Below are 20832 nucleotides of genomic sequence, written 5' to 3'. Positions count from 1 at the left end.
GTTCTTGCCTTTTTCCTTCTGTGTCCTGCTGTCAGTCAGACAGGCTTTGGCAGTTCCTAGTGCAACCAGCCACTTTTGCCTTTCAACTGCATTTCTTGCCTTCAGATAGAAGTACTGCTCCCCTGGGATAATCAGGTCCATTCGTGTGTTATCTGCAGGATGAACTGAATGCAACATAGTTTTCAGACCAGCTCTTTGGCCCTTCCCAGCCCAACCAAATATCCCAACAGATGTGTTAGGTGGCAGGTCAAAGAGTAATGAAAGAGGAGGAATCTGTGGTCCCAACTTCCCCCACTGCCATTTTATGACTTCTCTCCCGAGTCAGGGAATGGACAGGACATACATGTGTACAGCTACAAAAGACAGTTTTGTGATCAGTATAATGAGAGTCTTTATGGGAAGGGCATCCTCTTCTGGCAAACCTCTCTTTCAGGCTTCCAGTCCATAACTGAGCCTCAAAGATGTGGCAAGTAATCCAATCTGACTGAGCAGACCTAGCACTGAAGTTTATTATTCATGCTTCTAGCTTCAGCTTTGTGCTTTGAGGAGTCATCTGAAGCTGTGTGATGTTCCACCAAGGCTCCTGAAAAACAGTGACCCACCTGCATGTAGAATACCCATGACATAAGAGGCATGCAGTTCTCTCAACCTTTTCAAAATACTATGGAATAGAAACTGGCATATACATCAAGTTACTGCAAATATACGCCAGAGAAATCAAGCTGCCAAATATCTCTTGCCACCTGAAATCTCATCTTGAATGCAACATTACTGGATCAACCTCATGCAGCTGAGTGTTACTGTATCTTAGTTACCTTGAATTTCACAAACAGCCATTTGGATGCTTCCTTTACAACCCTTCCAGGCATCTTCCTGAGAGTCATAATAGGACAGGATGCCACCACAGAGAAGGAACCACCGAGGCTGCCAGCCTGAAAAACAAAACTGCATTTCTCAGTTATGCCTCTCTCTGTAATTCCACCACCTCTCTCATTTGGGACTTGCTACAAAGATGGCCCCAAAGATTCTCAGTCCTCCTCGAAAATAAACCCTTTGAAGTAGTAGTAAGATTTGTGAACAGGCCTGGATATTGTACACCAAAACTCCTGCTTGCTGCCACCTACATGTCTGTTCTGCACAGAGCTGGACCACAGCAGTGTGTGTCTTGAGATGCCATATGTCATTTTCAGTAGTTTTCCTAACACAGCATCACTGACTCACTCTCTCTTCCAAAACCACCTTCTCAGTTCACCACCTCTCAATTCCTTCCATCACTCCTCAACCTACTTCTTCACTCTTCCCAAAAGCCACCCCAAGTGTCTTGCCTTACAAGTCTTTCTCCCTTGAAGGAAGGGCTAGCCAGGTTATTGTGAAAAACAGCGCGTAAGAATCTCCTAAAAATTGTAAAAAAACAGAAGGAGGGAACACAGCTGCATCTGTTGATTTCTGAATATTCTGAACACCTTCTTTCAGTGAAGCAGTTTTCAACAGCTCTTGAAACTACTTGTGCTGCCCACATAAAACATAGTCTTGAATTACTGACCTGCACTTCCAGATATCTTCCCAGCGAATAACCAAAACACAAGGCTAAACCCACACCAATAGTTCTGGGTATCCACTTTTGCCCACCTTGTTGCCCAACTTTAGAAGTAAATTACAGGTTTTGTTTTCTACTTTTGGAAGCACTACAGCAGTACGAAAAGATAAAACCAAACAAGACCTGACAGTCGCCATTTATGTCTAATTAAAAACTACAAGCTCATTAACTTAAGAAGAAATGAGGCAGCAACGTCACTGGAGGAAAGCAGCTTTCATTACTGAGCTGCAACAAGCTTCCCTGGCCAGGACCAATGGATCAAGATGCTGACACTCCCACACTGTGCCAGCAAACCATCTCTGGAAAGAACTCTTGGAAAAGACCATGTGGGCCACATGGCTCCTAGATATTTTGGCAGAGGGTCCTCACTTCTGCTCTCCCCTGCATCGAGGGCTCTGCCAACCAGCACCGTGCTGCAGGAGCCCATGCTGGGCTTGGACTGATATCACACTGGAGGAATGACAGTTCCTTTCCAGCTAGAGAATGGGTCCTTAGGTTACTGCTGGAACCAAGGCTAACAGGAGGAGTATGGTCTGACTTGTCCCTTTTATTTTAAAAAAAGCAATATGACTCCATTAAGTCCAACCCGGTCTATAGATTGCTGAACTTTGTGTGATGGCTGGAAAACAAACTAAACATAAATATTATTTCATACCCTTCCAGATCTCTTCCATTATTTCCCAGAAGAACATAAAAACATCAAAAATCCAAAGTATTCTCAACACTTGTTTACTTTATATTGACGGGAAAATCACAAGAATGAGAATTTAAAAAAATAAAGAAATCAGCAAGACTGGTTTTTATTTGTCTTGACTCCAAAATAAAGAAACTATCCTAAAAGTCACTATTGATATGTGGGAACTCACAAAAAAAGGAAGTGATTGTTCAGCAGAGAGAAGCAGTTAATTGCTTCAGACACTCAATGGCACAGAACCAATTCTTTAAATAATGCACAGCGCCACAGTCAATACAAGCCTCTAATTCAGTCTGGAGATCCTGCTGCTGCGCATGAATCATTTCAGCCATGGTCCTACAGCTTACAATTGTAGCTGATGCCCAACCAAATTGCATCCCATCAATCAAAGGCTGTGCAATCAATTAGACAACATACAAATCACTCTTCCTCCACCACTGTGGAGGCTGGTTAAAAATATGCTATGAATCAATGTATTTTGTTGATACTTTTATTTGGTTGGGGTTTTTTTGGTTCTGGGTCTTGGGTTTTTTTGTGGGGAACAGAGCCACTATCTGTGTCGTTTGCAGAAGCCAAGCCTTCTTTAATTATTAGATATGTATTAAAAAGACTATGATAGACAATTTTCACCTAGAACAACATATATTTTCAGCACAGAATTGCTGCACTAATAAAAAGGAAAAGGGAAACAATTGTAAAATAAAATAACTTAAAAAAATACTCACAGCAAGGTTCTGTCAGAAGATGCACTAACCACCTGGTACTCACTGACACTGAGTCAGCAGCCAGGGGAAGGTTATCCTAAACAAACAGCTAAAAATAGCACGTGGCTGACAAATCATGGGAACTGTGCAGGGATGCAATCTTTAATTACAGGAACTTTACTTTTGCAGACAAGTGAAAAACAGAGGGAAAAAAAACCGTAACAAAAAACAAAGCAGCAAAAAGATACTCAGGCACTTCCACAAACACAAGTCTTGGGTTTCTTCAGTGTTATTTTCCTCTCACAAATTGTCATAGGAATATTGCAATTTTTGGAACTGAGCATTCAGACTTCATGTGATATGAAAAGGTAAAGCTGAACTTTTTAAGGTCTTACTTGTGCCAGCATCAACACAACTTTGAAGAAGAATTTACTAAGTCAGTTTATATTGGTGGTGCACAAGCAGGAAAAAATACAGTTCGTATTTCCAACATCTCACTTTAAAGGCACAGTGCCATCAGCAGTAAAAATTGACCTTGCTGGGAAAGATATGTATAAAAAATCCCCAATAAAATGCAAAGCCCAATAAAAAGTGATTAGTAGCTTAAGATCTCAGCCATAGAAGAGAGCGAAGATATTCCATATGACTTCACAGACACTGGTTAAAGTACATATCGCATTCCTGGGTGAAACTTACAGTTAGTACCTGCAGTACCTGGAAGACCTGATACTGTCCACTACAAAAAAGATATTTAAGCAGTCTGTGCCTGCTAAGGATTTACTATATCTCCAGAAGTTTCCACAGAAAGAAAGATCTGCCTACTTCCACTACTACACTACAGGAAGTCTGGATGTAGCTATCGCTGAGCAAACTTGACATTTCTTGATAACACAGTTGAAATTTGGACATACTTCAAACTTTAATGTTATACAACTCAGACTCCAGACAGCATTCTTTCCAAAGTGCCAAGCCTGAAGAAAAAAAAAAAAACAACATTTGAAGACATGTAGATCATGTCAGACATCCACAAAGCCAAACCATCTGGGAGAATTACATACTCAAGGAGTCAAATTGATGACCTGGAAAACAAGCTGCAATTAAGAGACGCCAGTTCCAGCTGCATCTCTAAAATGCATAAAGGCCAGACAACCAGGTTCTTCTTATTGCTTTCTTTCCATGAGAATTATATAACACTTTAGGCTTATTAATTTCTTGAGCTTCAGAAAAAGTTTTTGTAAAACTTATGCAATAGATAGTCCTTGGACTTCTTTGACCCTAATCCAGACTTTAACTGCAGATAGGAGGTAATTAGGAACTTTCCACATTACAACATCGTCTAGCTAATAGGACGAGTTAATAAAGCCTCCATCACCCCCCTACTGCTTATAACAAGGGCAAGATCCAAGACTTAGCTGCAGGTGGCAGAGCAGGACGGATCCCTGTTTTCCTGTGCAGGGTCCCAAGAAAGTCCCAGAGTGGGTACCCCGATAGTCAGAGCCATCTCACAGTGCAAATGAGGAATAGTCATCACTTCATCCCACCCTGGGCAAACGTAAACTGTGCCAAGTGTTCCCTGTCCCACCATCCACAGCTTTATCTGCCAAGGGCAAAAGCACCACATCCTCTGCATAATGCTGTATCAGCGACTGATAGCTGGACAAGAGCTGCTGAAAACTCAGCTCCAGTAGGGCAAAGACACTCAGTCAACCAGGTTTCTAGTCAGGATTAGCAATTATCAAAACAGTATCTTACACAGATCAAACGTAAAACTTTTCCCCTTTTTTCTCATTCAAGAAACAGAAGTAATATAGTTAGAAGGTTATCTTGACGTAAGCATTTTGCACCCAAAACTGGTGCCTGTTTTTTCTATACAGCCTCCTAAGGCTACCTAGAATTTTGGGAAGGGCAATCCCAGGTGCTGGAACACATTTTGCAGCCTTAATTCTACAGAAAAATAATTTGACAGGATAAAAATCCAGCGTGTATCCATGAGGGACAGCAGAAAGGCAGACAAGAGCATGTGACAATCTATGCCTCTTCTCTGAGCTATTATCCTGTCACCTAGAGAGCAGCTTCTGGAAATGCCCATATTGCAATTTTACTCTGATTATGTGCATATTAACAGCAGGAATCAATACCAAAAGCCCCCAAAGGTAATGAAGTTAAAAGATTTAGCACTTAAACAACAGTATCAGTTTTTAAAGCACTCATTTGAGAGACACTAGAGGTTCAAGTGAAGGAAGCAACAGCTGGAACTGGCTTTAACACAATGACCTTCTCCCAAACAATTTTTCTCACAGGGGTTCCATAAAGTCCACTTTTGTTTCAATCACAACTGTTAGGGCAATGTTAGCAGCATTGAAAAAGCATCCTGTCATCACAGGGCAAGTGGGTTTGCAAACAATTTTATGGCAGTGAGCAGCCAAGGCACAGAGAGCACAATGTACCAAATGCCATCAGGCATTTTTGAAGGGGACACAGTGAAAGGATGAAGGGCAAAGAGGGGATCGCGGTGAAGGCAGAAGTTCAATAATACAGGCAACTGCTCAGACACGCTAATTCAAGTCATACAAAGCTCCTGGGAGTTTTCCTTCCCTGTTTATAATTCCCAGCCCCAGGAAACAAGCTGCTCCTCTCTCTGACCCCTGGGGTGGTTTATCAGGCCAGACTAAATCAACACACTGAATTTATGTAAGCACATACAGATACTACATGATGGTATCTTCACCATCAGTCTACCACACCTTTGGTTTCTGTCCTACCCAGCCATTCCCTGTGATCACTTACTCACTTCAGTGCAGAGGGACTGAATGCAGAGGCACCGGTACTGCAGCATACCTGGCAGGGAACGCTGCACCATGGAGGCTCTGCAGCACTGCTCTAACACAGAGGAGACAGGGGACACTGATTATGCTTCCTGCAGCCTCATCGAACTTTTCTACTGTGAGCACAATACTCATTTCCAAAAAGGTTGGACAAAAGCAAGATTGCTGCACGAAGAAATGCAGAGGGAAAGGGAAGAAAACCATGAGAAAGAAGGGCAAATCGCACAAAGACAATTAAGCACAATCCAAAGAGAATTAACTAACCAGTCCCCGAAGTATCCTGTGTGAAAAGTCTCACCCAGCCAGAACTGGCTTTCATCTAAACCAACACCTGGTCTCTGACAGCAGCCACAGCCAGTAAGAGAAGACAGACCATTGCCCTGAAGGCAACAGAAACCTCAGCTGGCTAGATCCACCTCCACAAAAGCCAGACTTCTAATTTTATACAATCAGAACTTGGACTATGCCCAGAGGCTAAAATAAAGGGGAAAATTATAAAGAGCTTTTTAGAACCAAATCTTTATGTAAGTGTGAGGTTTTCGATTAATTCCTCCATCTCTGGAAACAGAGGACCTTATTTCCAGAGCTTGATATCAGCTGGAAGTGTATGTGTCTCTCATCCTAAGAGGTCAGATTTCTTAAACTCCCCAAAAAAAGACTCACTCTAAGCAATATCATGTGCATCTAGATCCAAGAACTAATGCTTTTTCACATTTTCTTGAGCTCTACCCTGAAGTTTTTTAAGGAATTCTGAATCATTACAGACAAGAGTAATTTAATGTTTTATGTGAAAGCTGAAATTTATATCTTGGCACTGGCTCTTGGTATCTTGGGATAAAATGAAAAGAATCCAAAGTACAACAATAAACCGAGAGGGGATGATTACATATAGGAAGATGGGGAGAGCTAACTAAAGTATGTGCCATGATGCAGCATCACTAGTGATGGCATGAAGGTGAGTGTACCATGCCTTGAGGAAGATGAATTTCTTCGAGTTAGAATTACTCAGCACAAATAAGGAAGCAAATATTTAAGTATCAGGAAAAGCTTAGCTTTGCAGAGAAAAGTGATCAAAGCCATTTCATGGTGCATGTAACAAATACCAGGCAAGCCAGTGGAAGCAGTCATCATTTTTCTTTCTAATGATAAAGCTGCCTTTGAACCCCAAAGCCAAAAGCTGATCCATATGATCTCTTCCAGAGTTAGCAGCAATCCTGGCTGTGGCTAGCAATCCCAGGTAGGGTGTGTGATTACACTGAAGATCTGAACTGAACTGCATTTCAGCAGAAAGAGGAAAATTAACTTGAAAGTGCCAAGGCTCTCACACACACCACTGAAGGGAGGTATTCCCCAACTCCATACTCTCTTTCCCAGCAATAGCTTACTCATTCTATAAACCTGATGAGAAAAAAATCATAGATGCCTTTTACAAGGCAAACTCCAAAGATGAAATCAATTTATTTTATCAATCAGAAGGTATGCTTAACAAAGAGCACATATTGCAGGTTGAGTTCAGTCAGAGAGTCCCATGGGATGCAGTTTCCAAAGAGCAAAGAGCAGCCTTCTTGTGCAGTTCAGTTCCGCTCTCTCTCCTTTCTCTGTCGTGCAAGCAGCATTCCCCAGCTGGAGATCAGTCACGCTATGACACTGCAGCCAGGATCTGGCTCTGATGCTGCCCACACCAGAATGGTTCCTGCTCAGCCAGGACTGCAGGCGGTGGCAGCACAACAGACCGAGGAGCTACAGGGAAGGCACACGGTGACGCTTTTATGGTCCCAACTACTTACCACAGTAAGTGGTACTGAAACAATAGTTACACACCCATCCCCAACCCCCACAACCTTCACCAAACAAAGCTAACATCAGATAGAGACTTTTGGCAGAGGATAAAATCTAGGAATTTTTAAAGATAGTGTTACATGCTTTGGCTGTAAACTCAGCTGAGCCCAACTTACATGCCTGCATGATGTAAGTCACCCCGCTCTGGATTTTGAGGATTAATAAATTGAAGTTTGCAGATGCATTATATATTTGTCCAAGAGAAAAACTGCTGTCTCATTTTACATGACAATGATAATTCTGCTCGCAAAGTTCCCTGCTCTCTTAAGGTTTTAACCAGTTTAGTGGGGGAAGTACAGACAAGAGCAATCAAAGGACACACACTGCAAACACAAAACCCCAGTGGATTTTCATAGGCTAAAACTGTGTGCACATATATCTGATCCAAAGTTAGTACACTTCACTTGAACTTAAAAGCAAAACACTGAGAAATCACTATCTGGAGGCCTCTGCATTAGGGGTGAGAATAACTCTAAAAATCTCAGTTTTCTAAACTCAGAGATTTCCAAGGTAGCACTGGAAACCCTGCACATGGAAACCACAAGGTGAGTACAGGATCAACACCGGAGGAAAAACACTACCTGCAAGCAGAAACCAGGTAATACCGATTTGATTTATCCTAATCTATATAAAGCAAAGAAGTGCATTTATAACAAACAAGATAACTTGTTTAAGCAGTACGGCAAACTGATCTGTCTTTCAACTGGTGACAATCATATGGTGCTTTCTTTGCCCTTTGCCCACAGAAAGCCAAACTCGTTTCCTATTTCTGAAACGTTCTTGCTGTCAATAACTACGTTATTTGCGACACAGATCTAGCTCTCGGCCCAAGAACTGGGAGGAAATTGGTTGATGTGGACTTAATCTCTCATGATGGCAATGACATAAGACATTACAAAATCAAAATTCCCAGAAAAGACTCAGTTACTAACAAACTCCCTTCAGCTCCTCTCTCACAGCAAGAAGGAAAAGCAGTTCTTTTCTATGGTTTTACCCTTGTTCTTTGTTGAATGTCCTGTCTCTTCTCTGACTGTGAGGAGTCCTTCTCATTCTGAGGAAGAAAGGGCAAAAGCACCTGCAGTCTATGTGTATACAGCAGTGTTTTTAGTGATATACAGAGATGACACACAATTTCCCTGCTTTTCACATGAATTACTTACACTACAGCACACCTGATTAGGCAACCTTGAGCAACTGGAAGAGCATATTGGGGGCAGAATACGGGCAGAAATACTCTTCTGGATGACCTGTTGAACCTTCTTACTCCCCTTAATCCCTGAAAGGAGGCTTTCCTGTCTCTCACTCTCCAGCTCTTTGTTATTGCTACAATAAACACCACATTCCAGAATTAATTTTCTTTTTTGCATCTCCACATGAATTTATAACGTAATGGCTTCAGGGCAGGAAGTCTTCATTTTACAGCAAAAGAAAGCACTAGCATGCACAGTTAGCTTGCGGAACAGCAAATTACTTTTCCTCAATACACCATGGGCCTTCTACAACCTAAGAAAAGGCACACAGTCACCCTGACCACCACACTTACTAGAAAAGTCACGTTTCAACAAAGAAATCAGAAAGATGCTTCAATTTTCCATTGGAGATTTTCTCTCTGTTGAGAGCAAAACCTCTTCTAGTTTTCAGCCGGTGCAAATCTTACATATGCAAGGAAAAGAGTTTCCTTCAGTCTGCATTCACTTAGACTGAGGTTTGCAAATTGTTATCCTTCTTCATGAAGGGTCATTTGATTGGAAATGCTTATCAATGTGGCTAGCAAAGGAAAATTTAATTTTGATGAAAACAGAATACTTCATAGTCTTCATCTTACCACCAAAAGCAGAAGTCCAGCTTCTATCACAGAAGTCCAGATCCTATCAGAGGCACACTCAGGCACTAAAATGTCAAATGCCAGTCAGTTATCTGCAACATGCATTGCCTCCCACAGACACATTCCCAGGTCTCATGGCAAGAAACCAAGCACAAGGGCTCCAAACACACCCTGGCATCTCAGCAATGCAAAGAAAAACACATAAAACTTTAGATCAACTGAATCACAGGTGTTTTTAGTATGGGGAAAGGACTAATACCACTGCCTGAGTTCTGCAATTCAAATGGAAAAGGCAAGCATGGCTGCTCCTATTGCCACAGACTTCATAATTCAAGAGCATTCACAAATAATTAACAACAAAAAAATTCCATGTCTATTCGCTGAGACCTGACAAATTTTGATTCTCATCCCAGAACACCTATTGCCCAAAGGGGAAAACTCACAGCAATCTTCCAGCACAGCACTAAATTCAGCCTCATGCACCACTCCTGCACCGCCATCCCTGCCACGTGAATTCAACCCTCGCTTGTACTTCAGCCTTTTCTTTGTTTAATTACGATTTCCTACACTTTCCCAGCTAACCAGAGACGTGCAGCTGTTCCAGCCTCTCTGGAAAAAATTCAAGCAAGGCGGCAGCCCTCTCACATACATACACTACCGAGCAATACTCTCACCTGGCAATGTCGAGGTGGTCGCGGCTACTTTTCCCTGACCTTCAAGTTTCCAAACTGTTCCAACAAACCACAGAGAGGTTTGCACCTGGCGATACCCCATCCACAACCCCCAGTCACACGCCTCTGCCTCACCCGACTCCAAGGCATCCATCCAGCGGTGGACATCCCACAGGAACGCGGGTGGCACTGGATCCTCCCCACCTCCGCAGTGCTGCTGACCCCAGCACCTTTAACCTCTGCCCAGCAAACCCTGGCCGCACACGGCTGCCTCCAACCTGCCACGAGAGCCGAGCCTTCCGTGGCACGGGAACACCCCAAAAAATTAAAATTTGGGCCTAGAGCTAGCAGGACAGCCCCCCCTCCACCTTTCTACTTGTCTTTCCTCTTTTTGTGCATGAATTTTCATCCGAATCCCCCAAGCGGGATTGAATGGCAACACCTTTTCCTCCCAGCCCTGGGAATCCCCCGAATCCCCGGCTCGCCTCAATCAAAGTTCCACGGGGGTGTGTGGAGAACGGGGAAGTTCGCTGTCCGAGCTGCGACCCGGCGCATCCCAACTACCCAAAGCCCAAGCAAAAGCCCGGGGAGGGCGAGGGGCGCCTGGCACTGGGGCTGGCACCGGGATAAACGCCGGGCAGCGACAGTGTGGCAGCGCCGGGGCTGCTCCGCTGCACGGCGGGGTCAAGGGGCAGCGCTGACCCGCACCCAGCAAAGACAGTGAACATAGATATGTATGTACTTGTATAAATACGTATATGAGAAGATGACGGCGCCCGTCCCGCAGAGGCTGAGCGCTGGCAGGAACTCACCGGTCAGGTAGTTGGTCCACTTGTACAGCACCCCCTCCATGCCGGCCGTCCCCCGGCCCCATGCAGCGCGGCCGCCCCCCGGCGGGGTCACGCCGCCCGCCGCCGCCCGCGCTCCGCCGCGCCGCCGCCACACAGCGCCATCGCGGGGGGGCGCGCGCCCCGCCCGGCCCGCGCCGCGCCCGCCCCCCGCCGCCGCCGCCACGCTCCCGGCGCAGGGCGCGCCGCAGCCGCGCAGCCACGGCACGGCCCCGCGGCGCTACGGCAGCGCAACCCGCGCTGTGAATCGCGGCCCCGTGACCGGGGGAGGGGGCAGCGCGCGGGGGGGCAGGCGCGGCATGCCCAGAGCAGGTGGCCTCTCGCGGCCAATTGGAACGCGCCCTCGCTGCCGCCGCCGGCCAATCGCCGGCCGGCAACGAGCGGCTCTATTGTGCGCGCTCCGCGGGGCTCCCCCGCTCGCCGGCGCGGTGACTTCCCGGAGCGCCCGGCCCGCCCACCCATTGCTCTGCCCGGGCCTGCCGATTGGATGAGCTGGGGGACGGACAGGGGCGCGCCCCAATGGGCAGCAGCTCCCCCTGAGCTGGCCCTGCGGAGAGCCAATCAGCGGGCGCGCCGCCTGTGCCGGGCCGTCGGGAGCCGGGGGCTGGCAGCGGTGCGTGCCGCTGCCACGTCGGACGGAGCGGCCGGGCTCGGGGTGCGGGATGGCGGCGCGGTGAGAGGAGGCGAGGCGGGGGCGATGGCGGCGGCGCTGCTGCTGCGGTCCGCCCTGCTGTGCGCCGTGCTGGGCTGCGCGGGCGCGGCGCTGATCCCCCCCGCGGCCGACGTGAAGGTGGAGGTGCTGCACAAGCCATTCCTCTGCCACAGGAAGACCAAATGGGGGGACATGTTGCTGGTTCACTACGAGGGCTACTTAGAGAGGGACGGCTCCATGTTTCACTCGACGTAAGTGAGCGGCGCGTCTTCTCCGAGCGAGCTGCTGGCTGAGCTTGCGTGGGGAAATCTATAATAGAATAGTGGAATGGCTTGACTTGGAAGTGACCTTAAAGATTCCTTGGACCTTCCGCTAGGCCAAGTTGCTCACACCCCCGTCCAGCCCGCCCTTGAACGCTGCCCAGGTTGCTCAAAGCCCATCCAGCCTGGCCTTGAGCACCTCCAGGAATGGATTATCAACAGCTTCCTCGGGCAGCCTGTTCCAGTGGCTTATCACCCTCGCAGTAAAATTCTTTCTGATATCTAATCTGAACCTGCTTTCAGTTTAAAGCCATCACCCCTTGTCCTGTCACTGTATGCTCTTCTAAATAGTCTCTTTTCATCTTTCCTGCAGGCCCCCTTCAGGTACCGAAGGTGCAGTTAGGTCACCCCGGAGCTTTCTCTTTACCAGGCAGAACAGTCCCAATTCTCTCAGCCTTTCCTCATAGGGTAGGTGCTGCTCCATCCCTCTAACCATCTTGGTGTGCCTTCTCTGAACTCCTTTATTTATTTATATTAATGTAGATGATCTCTTCTGGTCGTGCTTCCCTGAATCCAGACCCCTCACAGAGGCCAACAATCTGTCTGCGAAGTAGCTCTGTGAGGGGCGTTTTGTCAGGGCCAAATGGTCCATTTCATTCCATTCCATTCCATTCCATTCCATTCCATTCCTTCTCCCTCCCAGAACTTGCGTTTACTTGTTTACTTGTGTGCAAGGAAACAAAAGCAATTCATTAATGTCTTGTTTGTTTTTGAATAAAAGAGCTTAAACAACACTGTGTAAGCTTGTCATTGGGGCCCCTTCCCCAGCCACCTGTTCTCTGAGAGTTTGGTGTGAAGCACTGTCCCACAACGCTGTTCAAGATGAACACCAACAGTAGGGCTTATCTCCTTTCCCGAGATAATAAAATAAATCTTACTTGGCATTTGTTTTCTGGTCAATCTGTATGAAGTAGAGCCATGTGGCATTCCTTAAAAGAAGGGGATGTTATGCCTGGAGCACCTCTCCTATGACGAAAGGCTGAGAGAATTGGGATTGTTCAGCCTGGAAAATAGAAGGCTTTGAGGTGATCTAATTGTGGTTTTCCAATACCTGAAGAAAGATGGAGAGAGACTTTTTCAAGGGCATGTAGTGACAGAAAAAGGGGGGATGGCTTTAAAGAGAGCAGGTTTAGATTAGGTTATTATTAGAAAGAAATTCTTTACTGTGAGGGTGGTAAGACCCTAGAACAGGTTACCCAGGGAAGTTGTGGATGCTCCATCCCTGGAGGTGTTCAAGGCCAGGTTGGATGGGGCTCTGAGAACCTGGTCTCCTTGAAGGTGTCCCTTCCCGTGGCATAGGGGTTTTGAACTGTATCATACCATTCTATGATTCTGTGGTTTAGGTGCAGGTTATGTTATGTGATCTCAGTGGATTAATAGGTCATGTGCTATGTATGAAAGCAAACTGTTAGTTTAAAAAAAAAAGTTATATGTGTCCTTCAACTACTGGCAACACAATCGCAGCTTTTCATTATTGAATCAGCATATTCTTGACTGCCCGGGACCAGACAAATCAGCATACCAAAGCCACAGAAATGCAAATAGGAGGAAGAGCCAGAAATTCTTGGGAGTCTGCTAAGAGCCTGCAACGACTTGCTAATGCTGGATGTCCTGTAAAACATCAGTGAAGTGTTAATAGTGGGAGACAGCAAAATGCTCAAGTCTTTGCAGGCTGTGCCTGAAGGCTACTTTTGTATATTAAAAAAAAAAGACAATTTTGCATGTTTATGTTCTTGCAGACGATTCAGCTAAAATCTCACTAATTTTCTCTTGTAGTTAACCTGCCTCTCTAAAAGGACTTCTAGTGACACTCTTAAGTTTTTGCTGCTGACTAACTTCTGTAAGTGCTCTGTTTTCTTGTTGAACACCTTTCCTGCATGGCTAGTAAATAGAGCTTTTAAATTCCTTGTCTGTCAGTAGAGTGAAAGTAGTCTGGGTTGTACCACCTGGTTAAATCAGAAAAGGGGCTTGTCTCCTTAATTTAAAATGGAATGTTCTGCATGCATTTGTTTCTGTTTTTTCTTAGACTATATGTTATGTAGTTGTTTGGGGTTTTTTTTTTCCTTAATGGCTTCTTTTGCAAGGGATGTGGCTGGTTCTTCTAAGCATGATAAGATGTACATTGCAATCATGACCTTGCTGGTTTGTGATCTGCAATTTACAGAAGTCTGTAGATGGCCTTGACTGGAGATTTTTAAGAAAAATGCCTTCCTATCTGATCAGTTTCCAAGTGGAAATCGGTGGTCAGGGGAATGAAGGTGGGGATCCAGGCTGCTTGGTGTTGTCATAAGCACACCAGCTAAATGTTGTTTTATTTCTTTCCACTTCTCAAGGAACATTGTCACGCAAAGCGTGAGCTTTAAAGAGTTCAAAAGTGTAGATATTTCATTTAAGAAATGCCAAGGTGCCGAGTGGTGGTGTGTTCTAGTTATATATCTATGTTATGAGCATATTCCATCTGCCTTTTATGGAGCTTGATGTTTAAATATGAAGTGTTTTATTCCCTTCTTTTCCAGTCACAAACATAACAATGGTCAACCTATGTGGTTTACACTTGGCATAAGGGAAGCTATCAAAGGCTGGGATAGAGGTTTGAAGGACATGTGTGTGGGAGAGAAGCGGAAGCTAACTATTCCACCAGCCCTTGCTTATGGAAAAGAAGGGAAAGGTAAAACATGTTCTTCCCTTACTCTAATTGTTTCTAATCTCTGTATTTTACTGTTATTCTTGGCCTAAGAGGTTAGCAAGCTTTCAAGCTTTCTAGGTTGATTCTGTTAAAGAAGAAAAATTGAGGGAGTTGCATGCTCTTTCTCATAAATTTGTTTTCTGCAGTAATATCCATTAAGTGGCTATGTGGTGAATGCAGGAAAGAAACCCCAGGAATTGATAGTAGCTGCTGTGCTGTATGTTCAAAGTGTCTTTTCTTTAGTGATGTGCTCAACAGTGCCCTGCTTTTTTTTTTTTTCTTTTAGTTTGATTTTTTTCTCACCCTTTACAGTCAAGTGGAGGTGGTTGCTTAGGTAACAGTTGGCTTTTTGGCTGTTGGATCTGTCTTTGTGGTATTACTTCATGAATGTGCATGTGCAAGCCTCATTCTTTGCTTGCAGGTTTCTTTCAGAACCCTAAGAAACTCCCTGTAGTGCTGCCTAACCAGTTCTTAGATGATACAGTGAAAAGTCACTGTTTATTTCTACATACAGGGACATTAATTCTTTTCCTCTTACAGCTATTTTCAGGTTGGGCAGTGGTCCCTGTTATCCACAGTAAGATGTCAGGTGCATGGGCAGTCACGTTGTCAACTGCTGAAAATGCACTGACTGGTGTGCAGACAGATATAAACATTGTTTGTTGGGTTTTCTCAACCTGTCTACTGCTGAGGGTGTTTGGGGCTTTTCCTTTCAAATATCTCCAGATTCCTATAATCGGAGGGCCAGATTTGGAATATGCAGTTAAGCAAGTGACAGTTTGAGTGGTGCAGAAAGGTTCTACTTGTGCTTTATGAGATTTGTTTTAGTTAGCTTTTTTTTAGCAATTATTATGAATATTTATGTCACGACAAGAGTTGCAACAAATGACCAACGGTAGTGCAAGCAGGTTTCAAAGCAGAAAGGATAAATGTCTAGGAACATACAGTCCATCCTGCTAAAGTTCTCTCCCATTACTATGAGACTGTTTTGGGAATGAGAGTACTATGAGAATGTTTGCATGTCTATATCTTCTGGCAAGTAGGGCTGTGCACAGGCTTAAGACTCCATATTACCTCATGCTAGGTAGTATTCATACCTACAGCACACTTCATACCCTCCTTTCTTGAACCTGTTTAACACATATTTTTCTAGAAGCTCTGTTTTAGGGATCAAGATACAGCATTAGAAATAATGTTTCTAGTAGAGAATGGGTTGTCATTTAGTTGTCTTTATGCAGGGCACAGCTGTAAATTTTTCCATAAAATATGAAATGCTGCAATGCTCATGTAGTCATCACAGGCCTAATTGTTTGATGAATATGTAAAGCACTATGGTTATTCTTCAGACTTTCAAGCTTCCCCTGTGTGTTTAGTGCAAAAAGGTTAAACAGCTAAACACTGCTAACTGCTGTAAGAAATTAGTTGCTTTAGGAAGACTTTCAAGTATTTGAGCATGATTATGTTGCTGTTTTCAAATGATGCCCTTGAAGACGGAATTATTTAATTTTCTTCATGCTTTCCTCTGAATGCACATAATTTCACTAGCTTCCCACCTTGGTTTCTGTCTGACTCACCATTTGAGTCAGATGCCTTTTTCTGTAACACTCAAAAAAATTACCTGCATTCCAAACTCTAACTGGGGCACTGTGCCCTGTATTTCCAGAAGATTCTGTATGTTTATTCATCCCAGAAATCTACAAGCCTGTTTGTTGCTGCATCTCAGGGTGTATTTCGCCATAGCTCCAAAGTAGTAGATGTGAAATATTTTTTCCCCCTCTTTTCAAGGCACAGAAATATTTTTTGGGGTGCTGCCATCTAATAGAGATATATTTGGTCCTGTTCAACCTCTCTCCATATAAAGGAGCAAAGTCATATGCTAAAAGGTCTTTGACAGTAGCTTCAGCCTTCAGCATGAGGGCATCATGTCTCTGTAAAAGCCAATGCCTGATAAACTGAAATCCTTGAGGTGTAGTGGCATTGAGGAGTGATCTGTATCACTATTAGGAAATTACTGGTCTGTTCCCCTACATCAAAAATGATGTTGTGACAACACATGCCTTGTGATCAGATTTAGGTACTTAGTTTTTGCTGTGTATTTGGAAATAGCTCAGTGCTTTGTGCACTGAATCCAGAGACTGCTGTGAGAGACTGACATTGTCCCTGCCCTTCTGTCTTTTCTCTGGAGGAGAGTTTTTTCCAGTGGCAGAATAGCAGATACAAGGTGTCAGTTGGCAATGGAGGGGAATTTGGAGACTGGTGGGGTTAATGGTCTATCAGGAGGGCTAAATTATCTCTTCTTGCTGTCCATTAGTCTTGACTGTAGCCTGTCTGTCTGTATAGTCTCCTTTACTGTTTTCCAGGTTATCTGGCTCTGGGCATGAAAGGAAAAAGATTTAAAACTGTTGGTTGATAAACTTGTGATGATAATTGCTAAGTAAGAGCTCACATCAAAACCTACTAGACTCCAACAAAACTAGTTGCATCTGAAGTTGCATATATGCTGTAAGGGCACCTCAGAGTCCAGGCTACAGGCTGAAATGGTTGAGGTCATCACTGTTACCAATACTTATCCTTCTTAATTCAAACTGCAAGATGCTTTCAAGTGGCTAGGATTACTGGAACATCACTCTGATGCATATGGCTTTTGTGTGGCATTGAATATGGAGTTGGTTTTAACTTTTCTCCATTTTGGACAGGAAAAATTCCACCTGAGAGCACATTGATTTTCAACGTTGACCTTCTAGAAATTAGAAATGGACCAAGGTCGCATGAGTCATTCCAAGAGATGGATCTTAATGATGACTGGAAACTATCCAAGCAAGAGGTGAGTGGGTTATCCTTCTCATGTGAGCAAATCTAACAGGATGGGAGAGTGCAAAAGGAAAGATGAGCTGAACTTGATCCTGTTAGGGAAATAACTGAACACGAGTTAGATTTTAACTACTACTGTGCACAGAGCAGTTTAGCAATCAGAATACACACTACTTAGTGTTTAAGGGAATTATTTATTGGGTGGTGGACAGTTCAGGTAACTAGGGACTAACGAGCTGTTAGCATAACTGCTGAACTGATATGCTTATCATTAATGTTAAGACACCCAAAAGGACATTGGTGGCCAGGTGGTCATAAGTCATGTGGGGAAGGATGAGTCTCTTGTCTTCGGACATGATTTTCATTGTTGCTTGCCTTCCAATTCTCTGCTTTTTTTTTTCCTTTCGTGTTTTTTGCCATTTCATGTTGGTTTCTTTCTTGCTGAATGCTACTGAACTACTGTTCCTGACTCAATAATTAAGCTCCTGTCTGTGCTTTGCCTTTCTTGCATGGCTTCAGCTCACATACATACTTGCACCTTAATAACAGACCATTTCAGTAAAATTAAGCCAAGGATGTACATCTATGCTGCACTACTCTGAGCCCTGCATCCTATTGAAAATTCTGGACCGGAGGCTCAAAAGGGGCCTTGGGAAGCTGAGGAGAGGCATGTGACTTGTGTGCCGCATGCTTACGGAAGACTTGGATAAAGTAAAGCATCTTAGAAATAAAACGAGACTTCAGGGCTTTTTGGATGTAATTGCTGATTTATTAATAAACTGGAATTTCTTCTGCTGTATGGCAATCCTGTTTCATAGCATTCACTCTGTGAAGGACATGTATTCAGCATTATTCACTGCCTGATTACCTCTTATTTTCAATCTTCTGCTTTTCCAGTGTGCAAAAGTGATCCGTGAGAAGCTAGTATAAACCACTGAGTTCTTTTTTATTTGGGTACAGTTTACTAGACCCAGAAGGCTAATTAATCATTTGTACTATGCATCAGACAGTGTCTGTGTGTGTAATGTCTGTGTATTAGGAATGTTAGCAATAAACCTAACAAATCCCAGAGAGTGAAATTGATAAAAAGACCTGAAACATGGCCCATGGTTCTTATACAAGTGGTATCTGTTTAATAGATGGGTATGTTGGTATTGTTATTTTTGTAGAAGGCTCTGCAATTCAGAACACTTGGGATCTCAATAGTTAAACCTTGAAAACTTGGTGAAAACTATCTGATGTTGTTCAAAACACTGCTTGCCATTAATACCTAGCTTAATGTAAGTGTTCCAGTGGTCTGTTTAAAATCTCCCTTGGTTCTTTGTCCTTCAAAATTTTGAGATGTCTAGAAATCTTTTAATGTGTTTCCCACTGGAGCAGCAAACAATGAGATTGTGGATGGATTTCTGTATATATTTGGGGTGGCTGTTTACATGGACTGGGTTGTAAAGGCGCTGGGATGTGGAAAAGCTGTTTGGGTCTCTGACCAATTGGTAGCCAATAACTTCTGCCCAGCTATTTGTACTTTACTGTATAGACATCTGATGACAGGCTCTCCTGGCTCATTTTTTCAGTCAGATAGCATAAAGGTATGGAAATAGCTTTGCTAGTTTTACTGTCATTTTTATCACTATTTCTTCACTCTGAAGGACTGCAGAATCAGTTAGACAAGTATTATTCTGGCTGTGGCTTAGGAGGGAAGGTATCTATTAGCTAATACCACCATCCTGAACACAGCATTCCTCTGCTATGCTACAGTAATCAATTCTTTCGTAAGTCTGAAAGTGTTCACTCTCACCTTTTGTCCAATAGGTGAAAATTTACTTGAAGAAAGAATTTGAAAAGCATGGAGCAGTGGTAAATGACACCCAGCATGATGCTTTGGTTGAAGACATATTTGATAAAGAAGATGAAGACAGCGACGGGTTTATATCTGCAAGGGAATTTACGTACAAGCATGACGAGCTGTAGAAAAGGGTGGCATAATTTTTTTTGACACAAATAGCAGTGACTTAGACTGTCTGGTTCTTGTGTCATCTTAATTCTATGTTTTGGAGTTGACAGTTGCTGTTGGCAAAGAAACACTTTGTTTATATAAAAGAATTTCTGTTCATTATGTACAAATGTTTTAAACTATTTTAAAGTGTGAAAATATACCTCCTTTTATACAGTGAAGACTTGCACATCAGTGTTTTTTAAAGTTTGTATTAAATTATTTTTCAGAAATGAGACAAACTTTCCAGTTATGAAGCATTATGAAAATCAAAATCCAGTTCAGTCATTTCCTCTGATTTGTTTGCATGCCAAGATCACTTTCAGCAACTACCTTATGTATAACTTGTAGTCTGTGGCTTAATTACTTGACCTTCCTTCTTGTGTGTCACTGCTTAAAAAGCAGTGTGCTGACCTTGTTTTTTTTTCCTGCAGATTTTTAAAAGATGTAGTAGAAGGCATCAGCATCTCTTTATACAGCTGAGAAACTGATACAAAGCTGAATGAGAAGAATGATTGTGTGCTGATTTTGCCCTTCTAAAGGGAGAGTGTTACCACCCATGCCAATTGTCTGCATTTTTCGTTAAATTTTGTGAACAAAGCAGGAGTTAAATGTCAGACCTTCACTTCTACTGCCAGCAACATTCTAGGAAACGCCTGTAATTTGGAAAGCAGCAAGCTATGCTGCAGTGCAGAGGTGGTGTCCTTTAATTGTACACACACACATTTTTTTGAAACTTGGAGTTGGTATTCATAAGAAAAGATCCTGTCTTTCTCTCACAGTTTGAGGGGGATCTTGAGCAGAATGTTACAAGTCTGAAGTTTTTCCTATTTGCAGAAGGGAAAGAGTATACTGACAGGAGGTTCAATATGGTCTGAAGGACAATTTCGATGGGCTTGTCTGCTTTGCAGGCTGTGGGAGTTGCAGAACTTGTTTCATTGCCCCTTTGCAGCTTTTTTTCACAAGTAGCACACAACTGATGTGTATTTTTAATAATAAAGGGAATTTTTAGAAAAAGAGAGGTGTGTGAGGTAAATGTTATGGTGTCTTTACAGAGGTGGAGATCATTAGGATTTCAAACGCAAAATTGGAGTTCTTTGGACTGTTTTTGGAGAGGAAGAAACATTTTGCAATTGTCCATGGTTTTTTAAATGAGAGAGCAATGTATCTCAGGGACAGAATTTATTCTGACATCACTAATTTATGGGTCTATGAACACAGCATTGTACTTGAAAAATGTTGCCCAAAGCTATGTAAGGGCACAAACCAAATCCAGTTGTATGGAACCGAGATTGCTGCATTGCACTAACCTTTAAGTACTGCAAGCTGACACTCTGCATTCTAGGTTCTCGGTGCTGTAGGTGAGA

At 43.5% G+C, this 20832-nt stretch overlaps 2 protein-coding genes across 2 annotated transcripts in view; one reads left to right on the top strand and one right to left on the bottom strand.

Moving 5' to 3' along the window:
- The window catches only part of PLEKHA8 (pleckstrin homology domain containing A8), a 30850-nt gene extending 19687 nt beyond the window's left edge, over positions 1-11163 (bottom strand). Inside the window, exons 1-3 of the mRNA XM_085051022.1 lie at positions 10968-11163; positions 816-932; positions 9-164 (exon numbers count right to left, since the gene is read on the bottom strand). Of these exons, the coding sequence (XP_084907148.1) occupies positions 9-164; positions 816-932; positions 10968-11007 (313 nt within the window). The 5' untranslated portion in view covers positions 11008-11163. The remainder of the gene's footprint in view (positions 1-8; positions 165-815; positions 933-10967) is intronic.
- Positions 11164-11578: 415 nt separating this feature from the next.
- Positions 11579-20482, top strand: FKBP14 (FKBP prolyl isomerase 14). The gene is made up of 4 exons (XM_085051021.1): positions 11579-11906; positions 14492-14643; positions 17358-17485; positions 19285-20482. The coding sequence occupies exons 1-4, from the start codon at positions 11701-11703 to the stop codon at positions 19441-19443; spliced, it is 645 nt and encodes a 214-aa protein (XP_084907147.1). The 5' UTR covers positions 11579-11700; the 3' UTR covers positions 19444-20482.
- The last annotated feature ends 350 nt before the right edge of the window (positions 20483-20832 follow it).

The sequence above is a fragment of the Lichenostomus cassidix genome, chromosome 2, assembly GCF_008360975.1.
Source record: "Lichenostomus cassidix isolate B80296 chromosome 2, HeHo_3.0, whole genome shotgun sequence".
NCBI classification, from domain to species: Eukaryota; Metazoa; Chordata; class Aves; order Passeriformes; family Meliphagidae; genus Lichenostomus; species Lichenostomus cassidix.
This window is presented reverse-complemented; position numbering and strand designations above follow the sequence as displayed.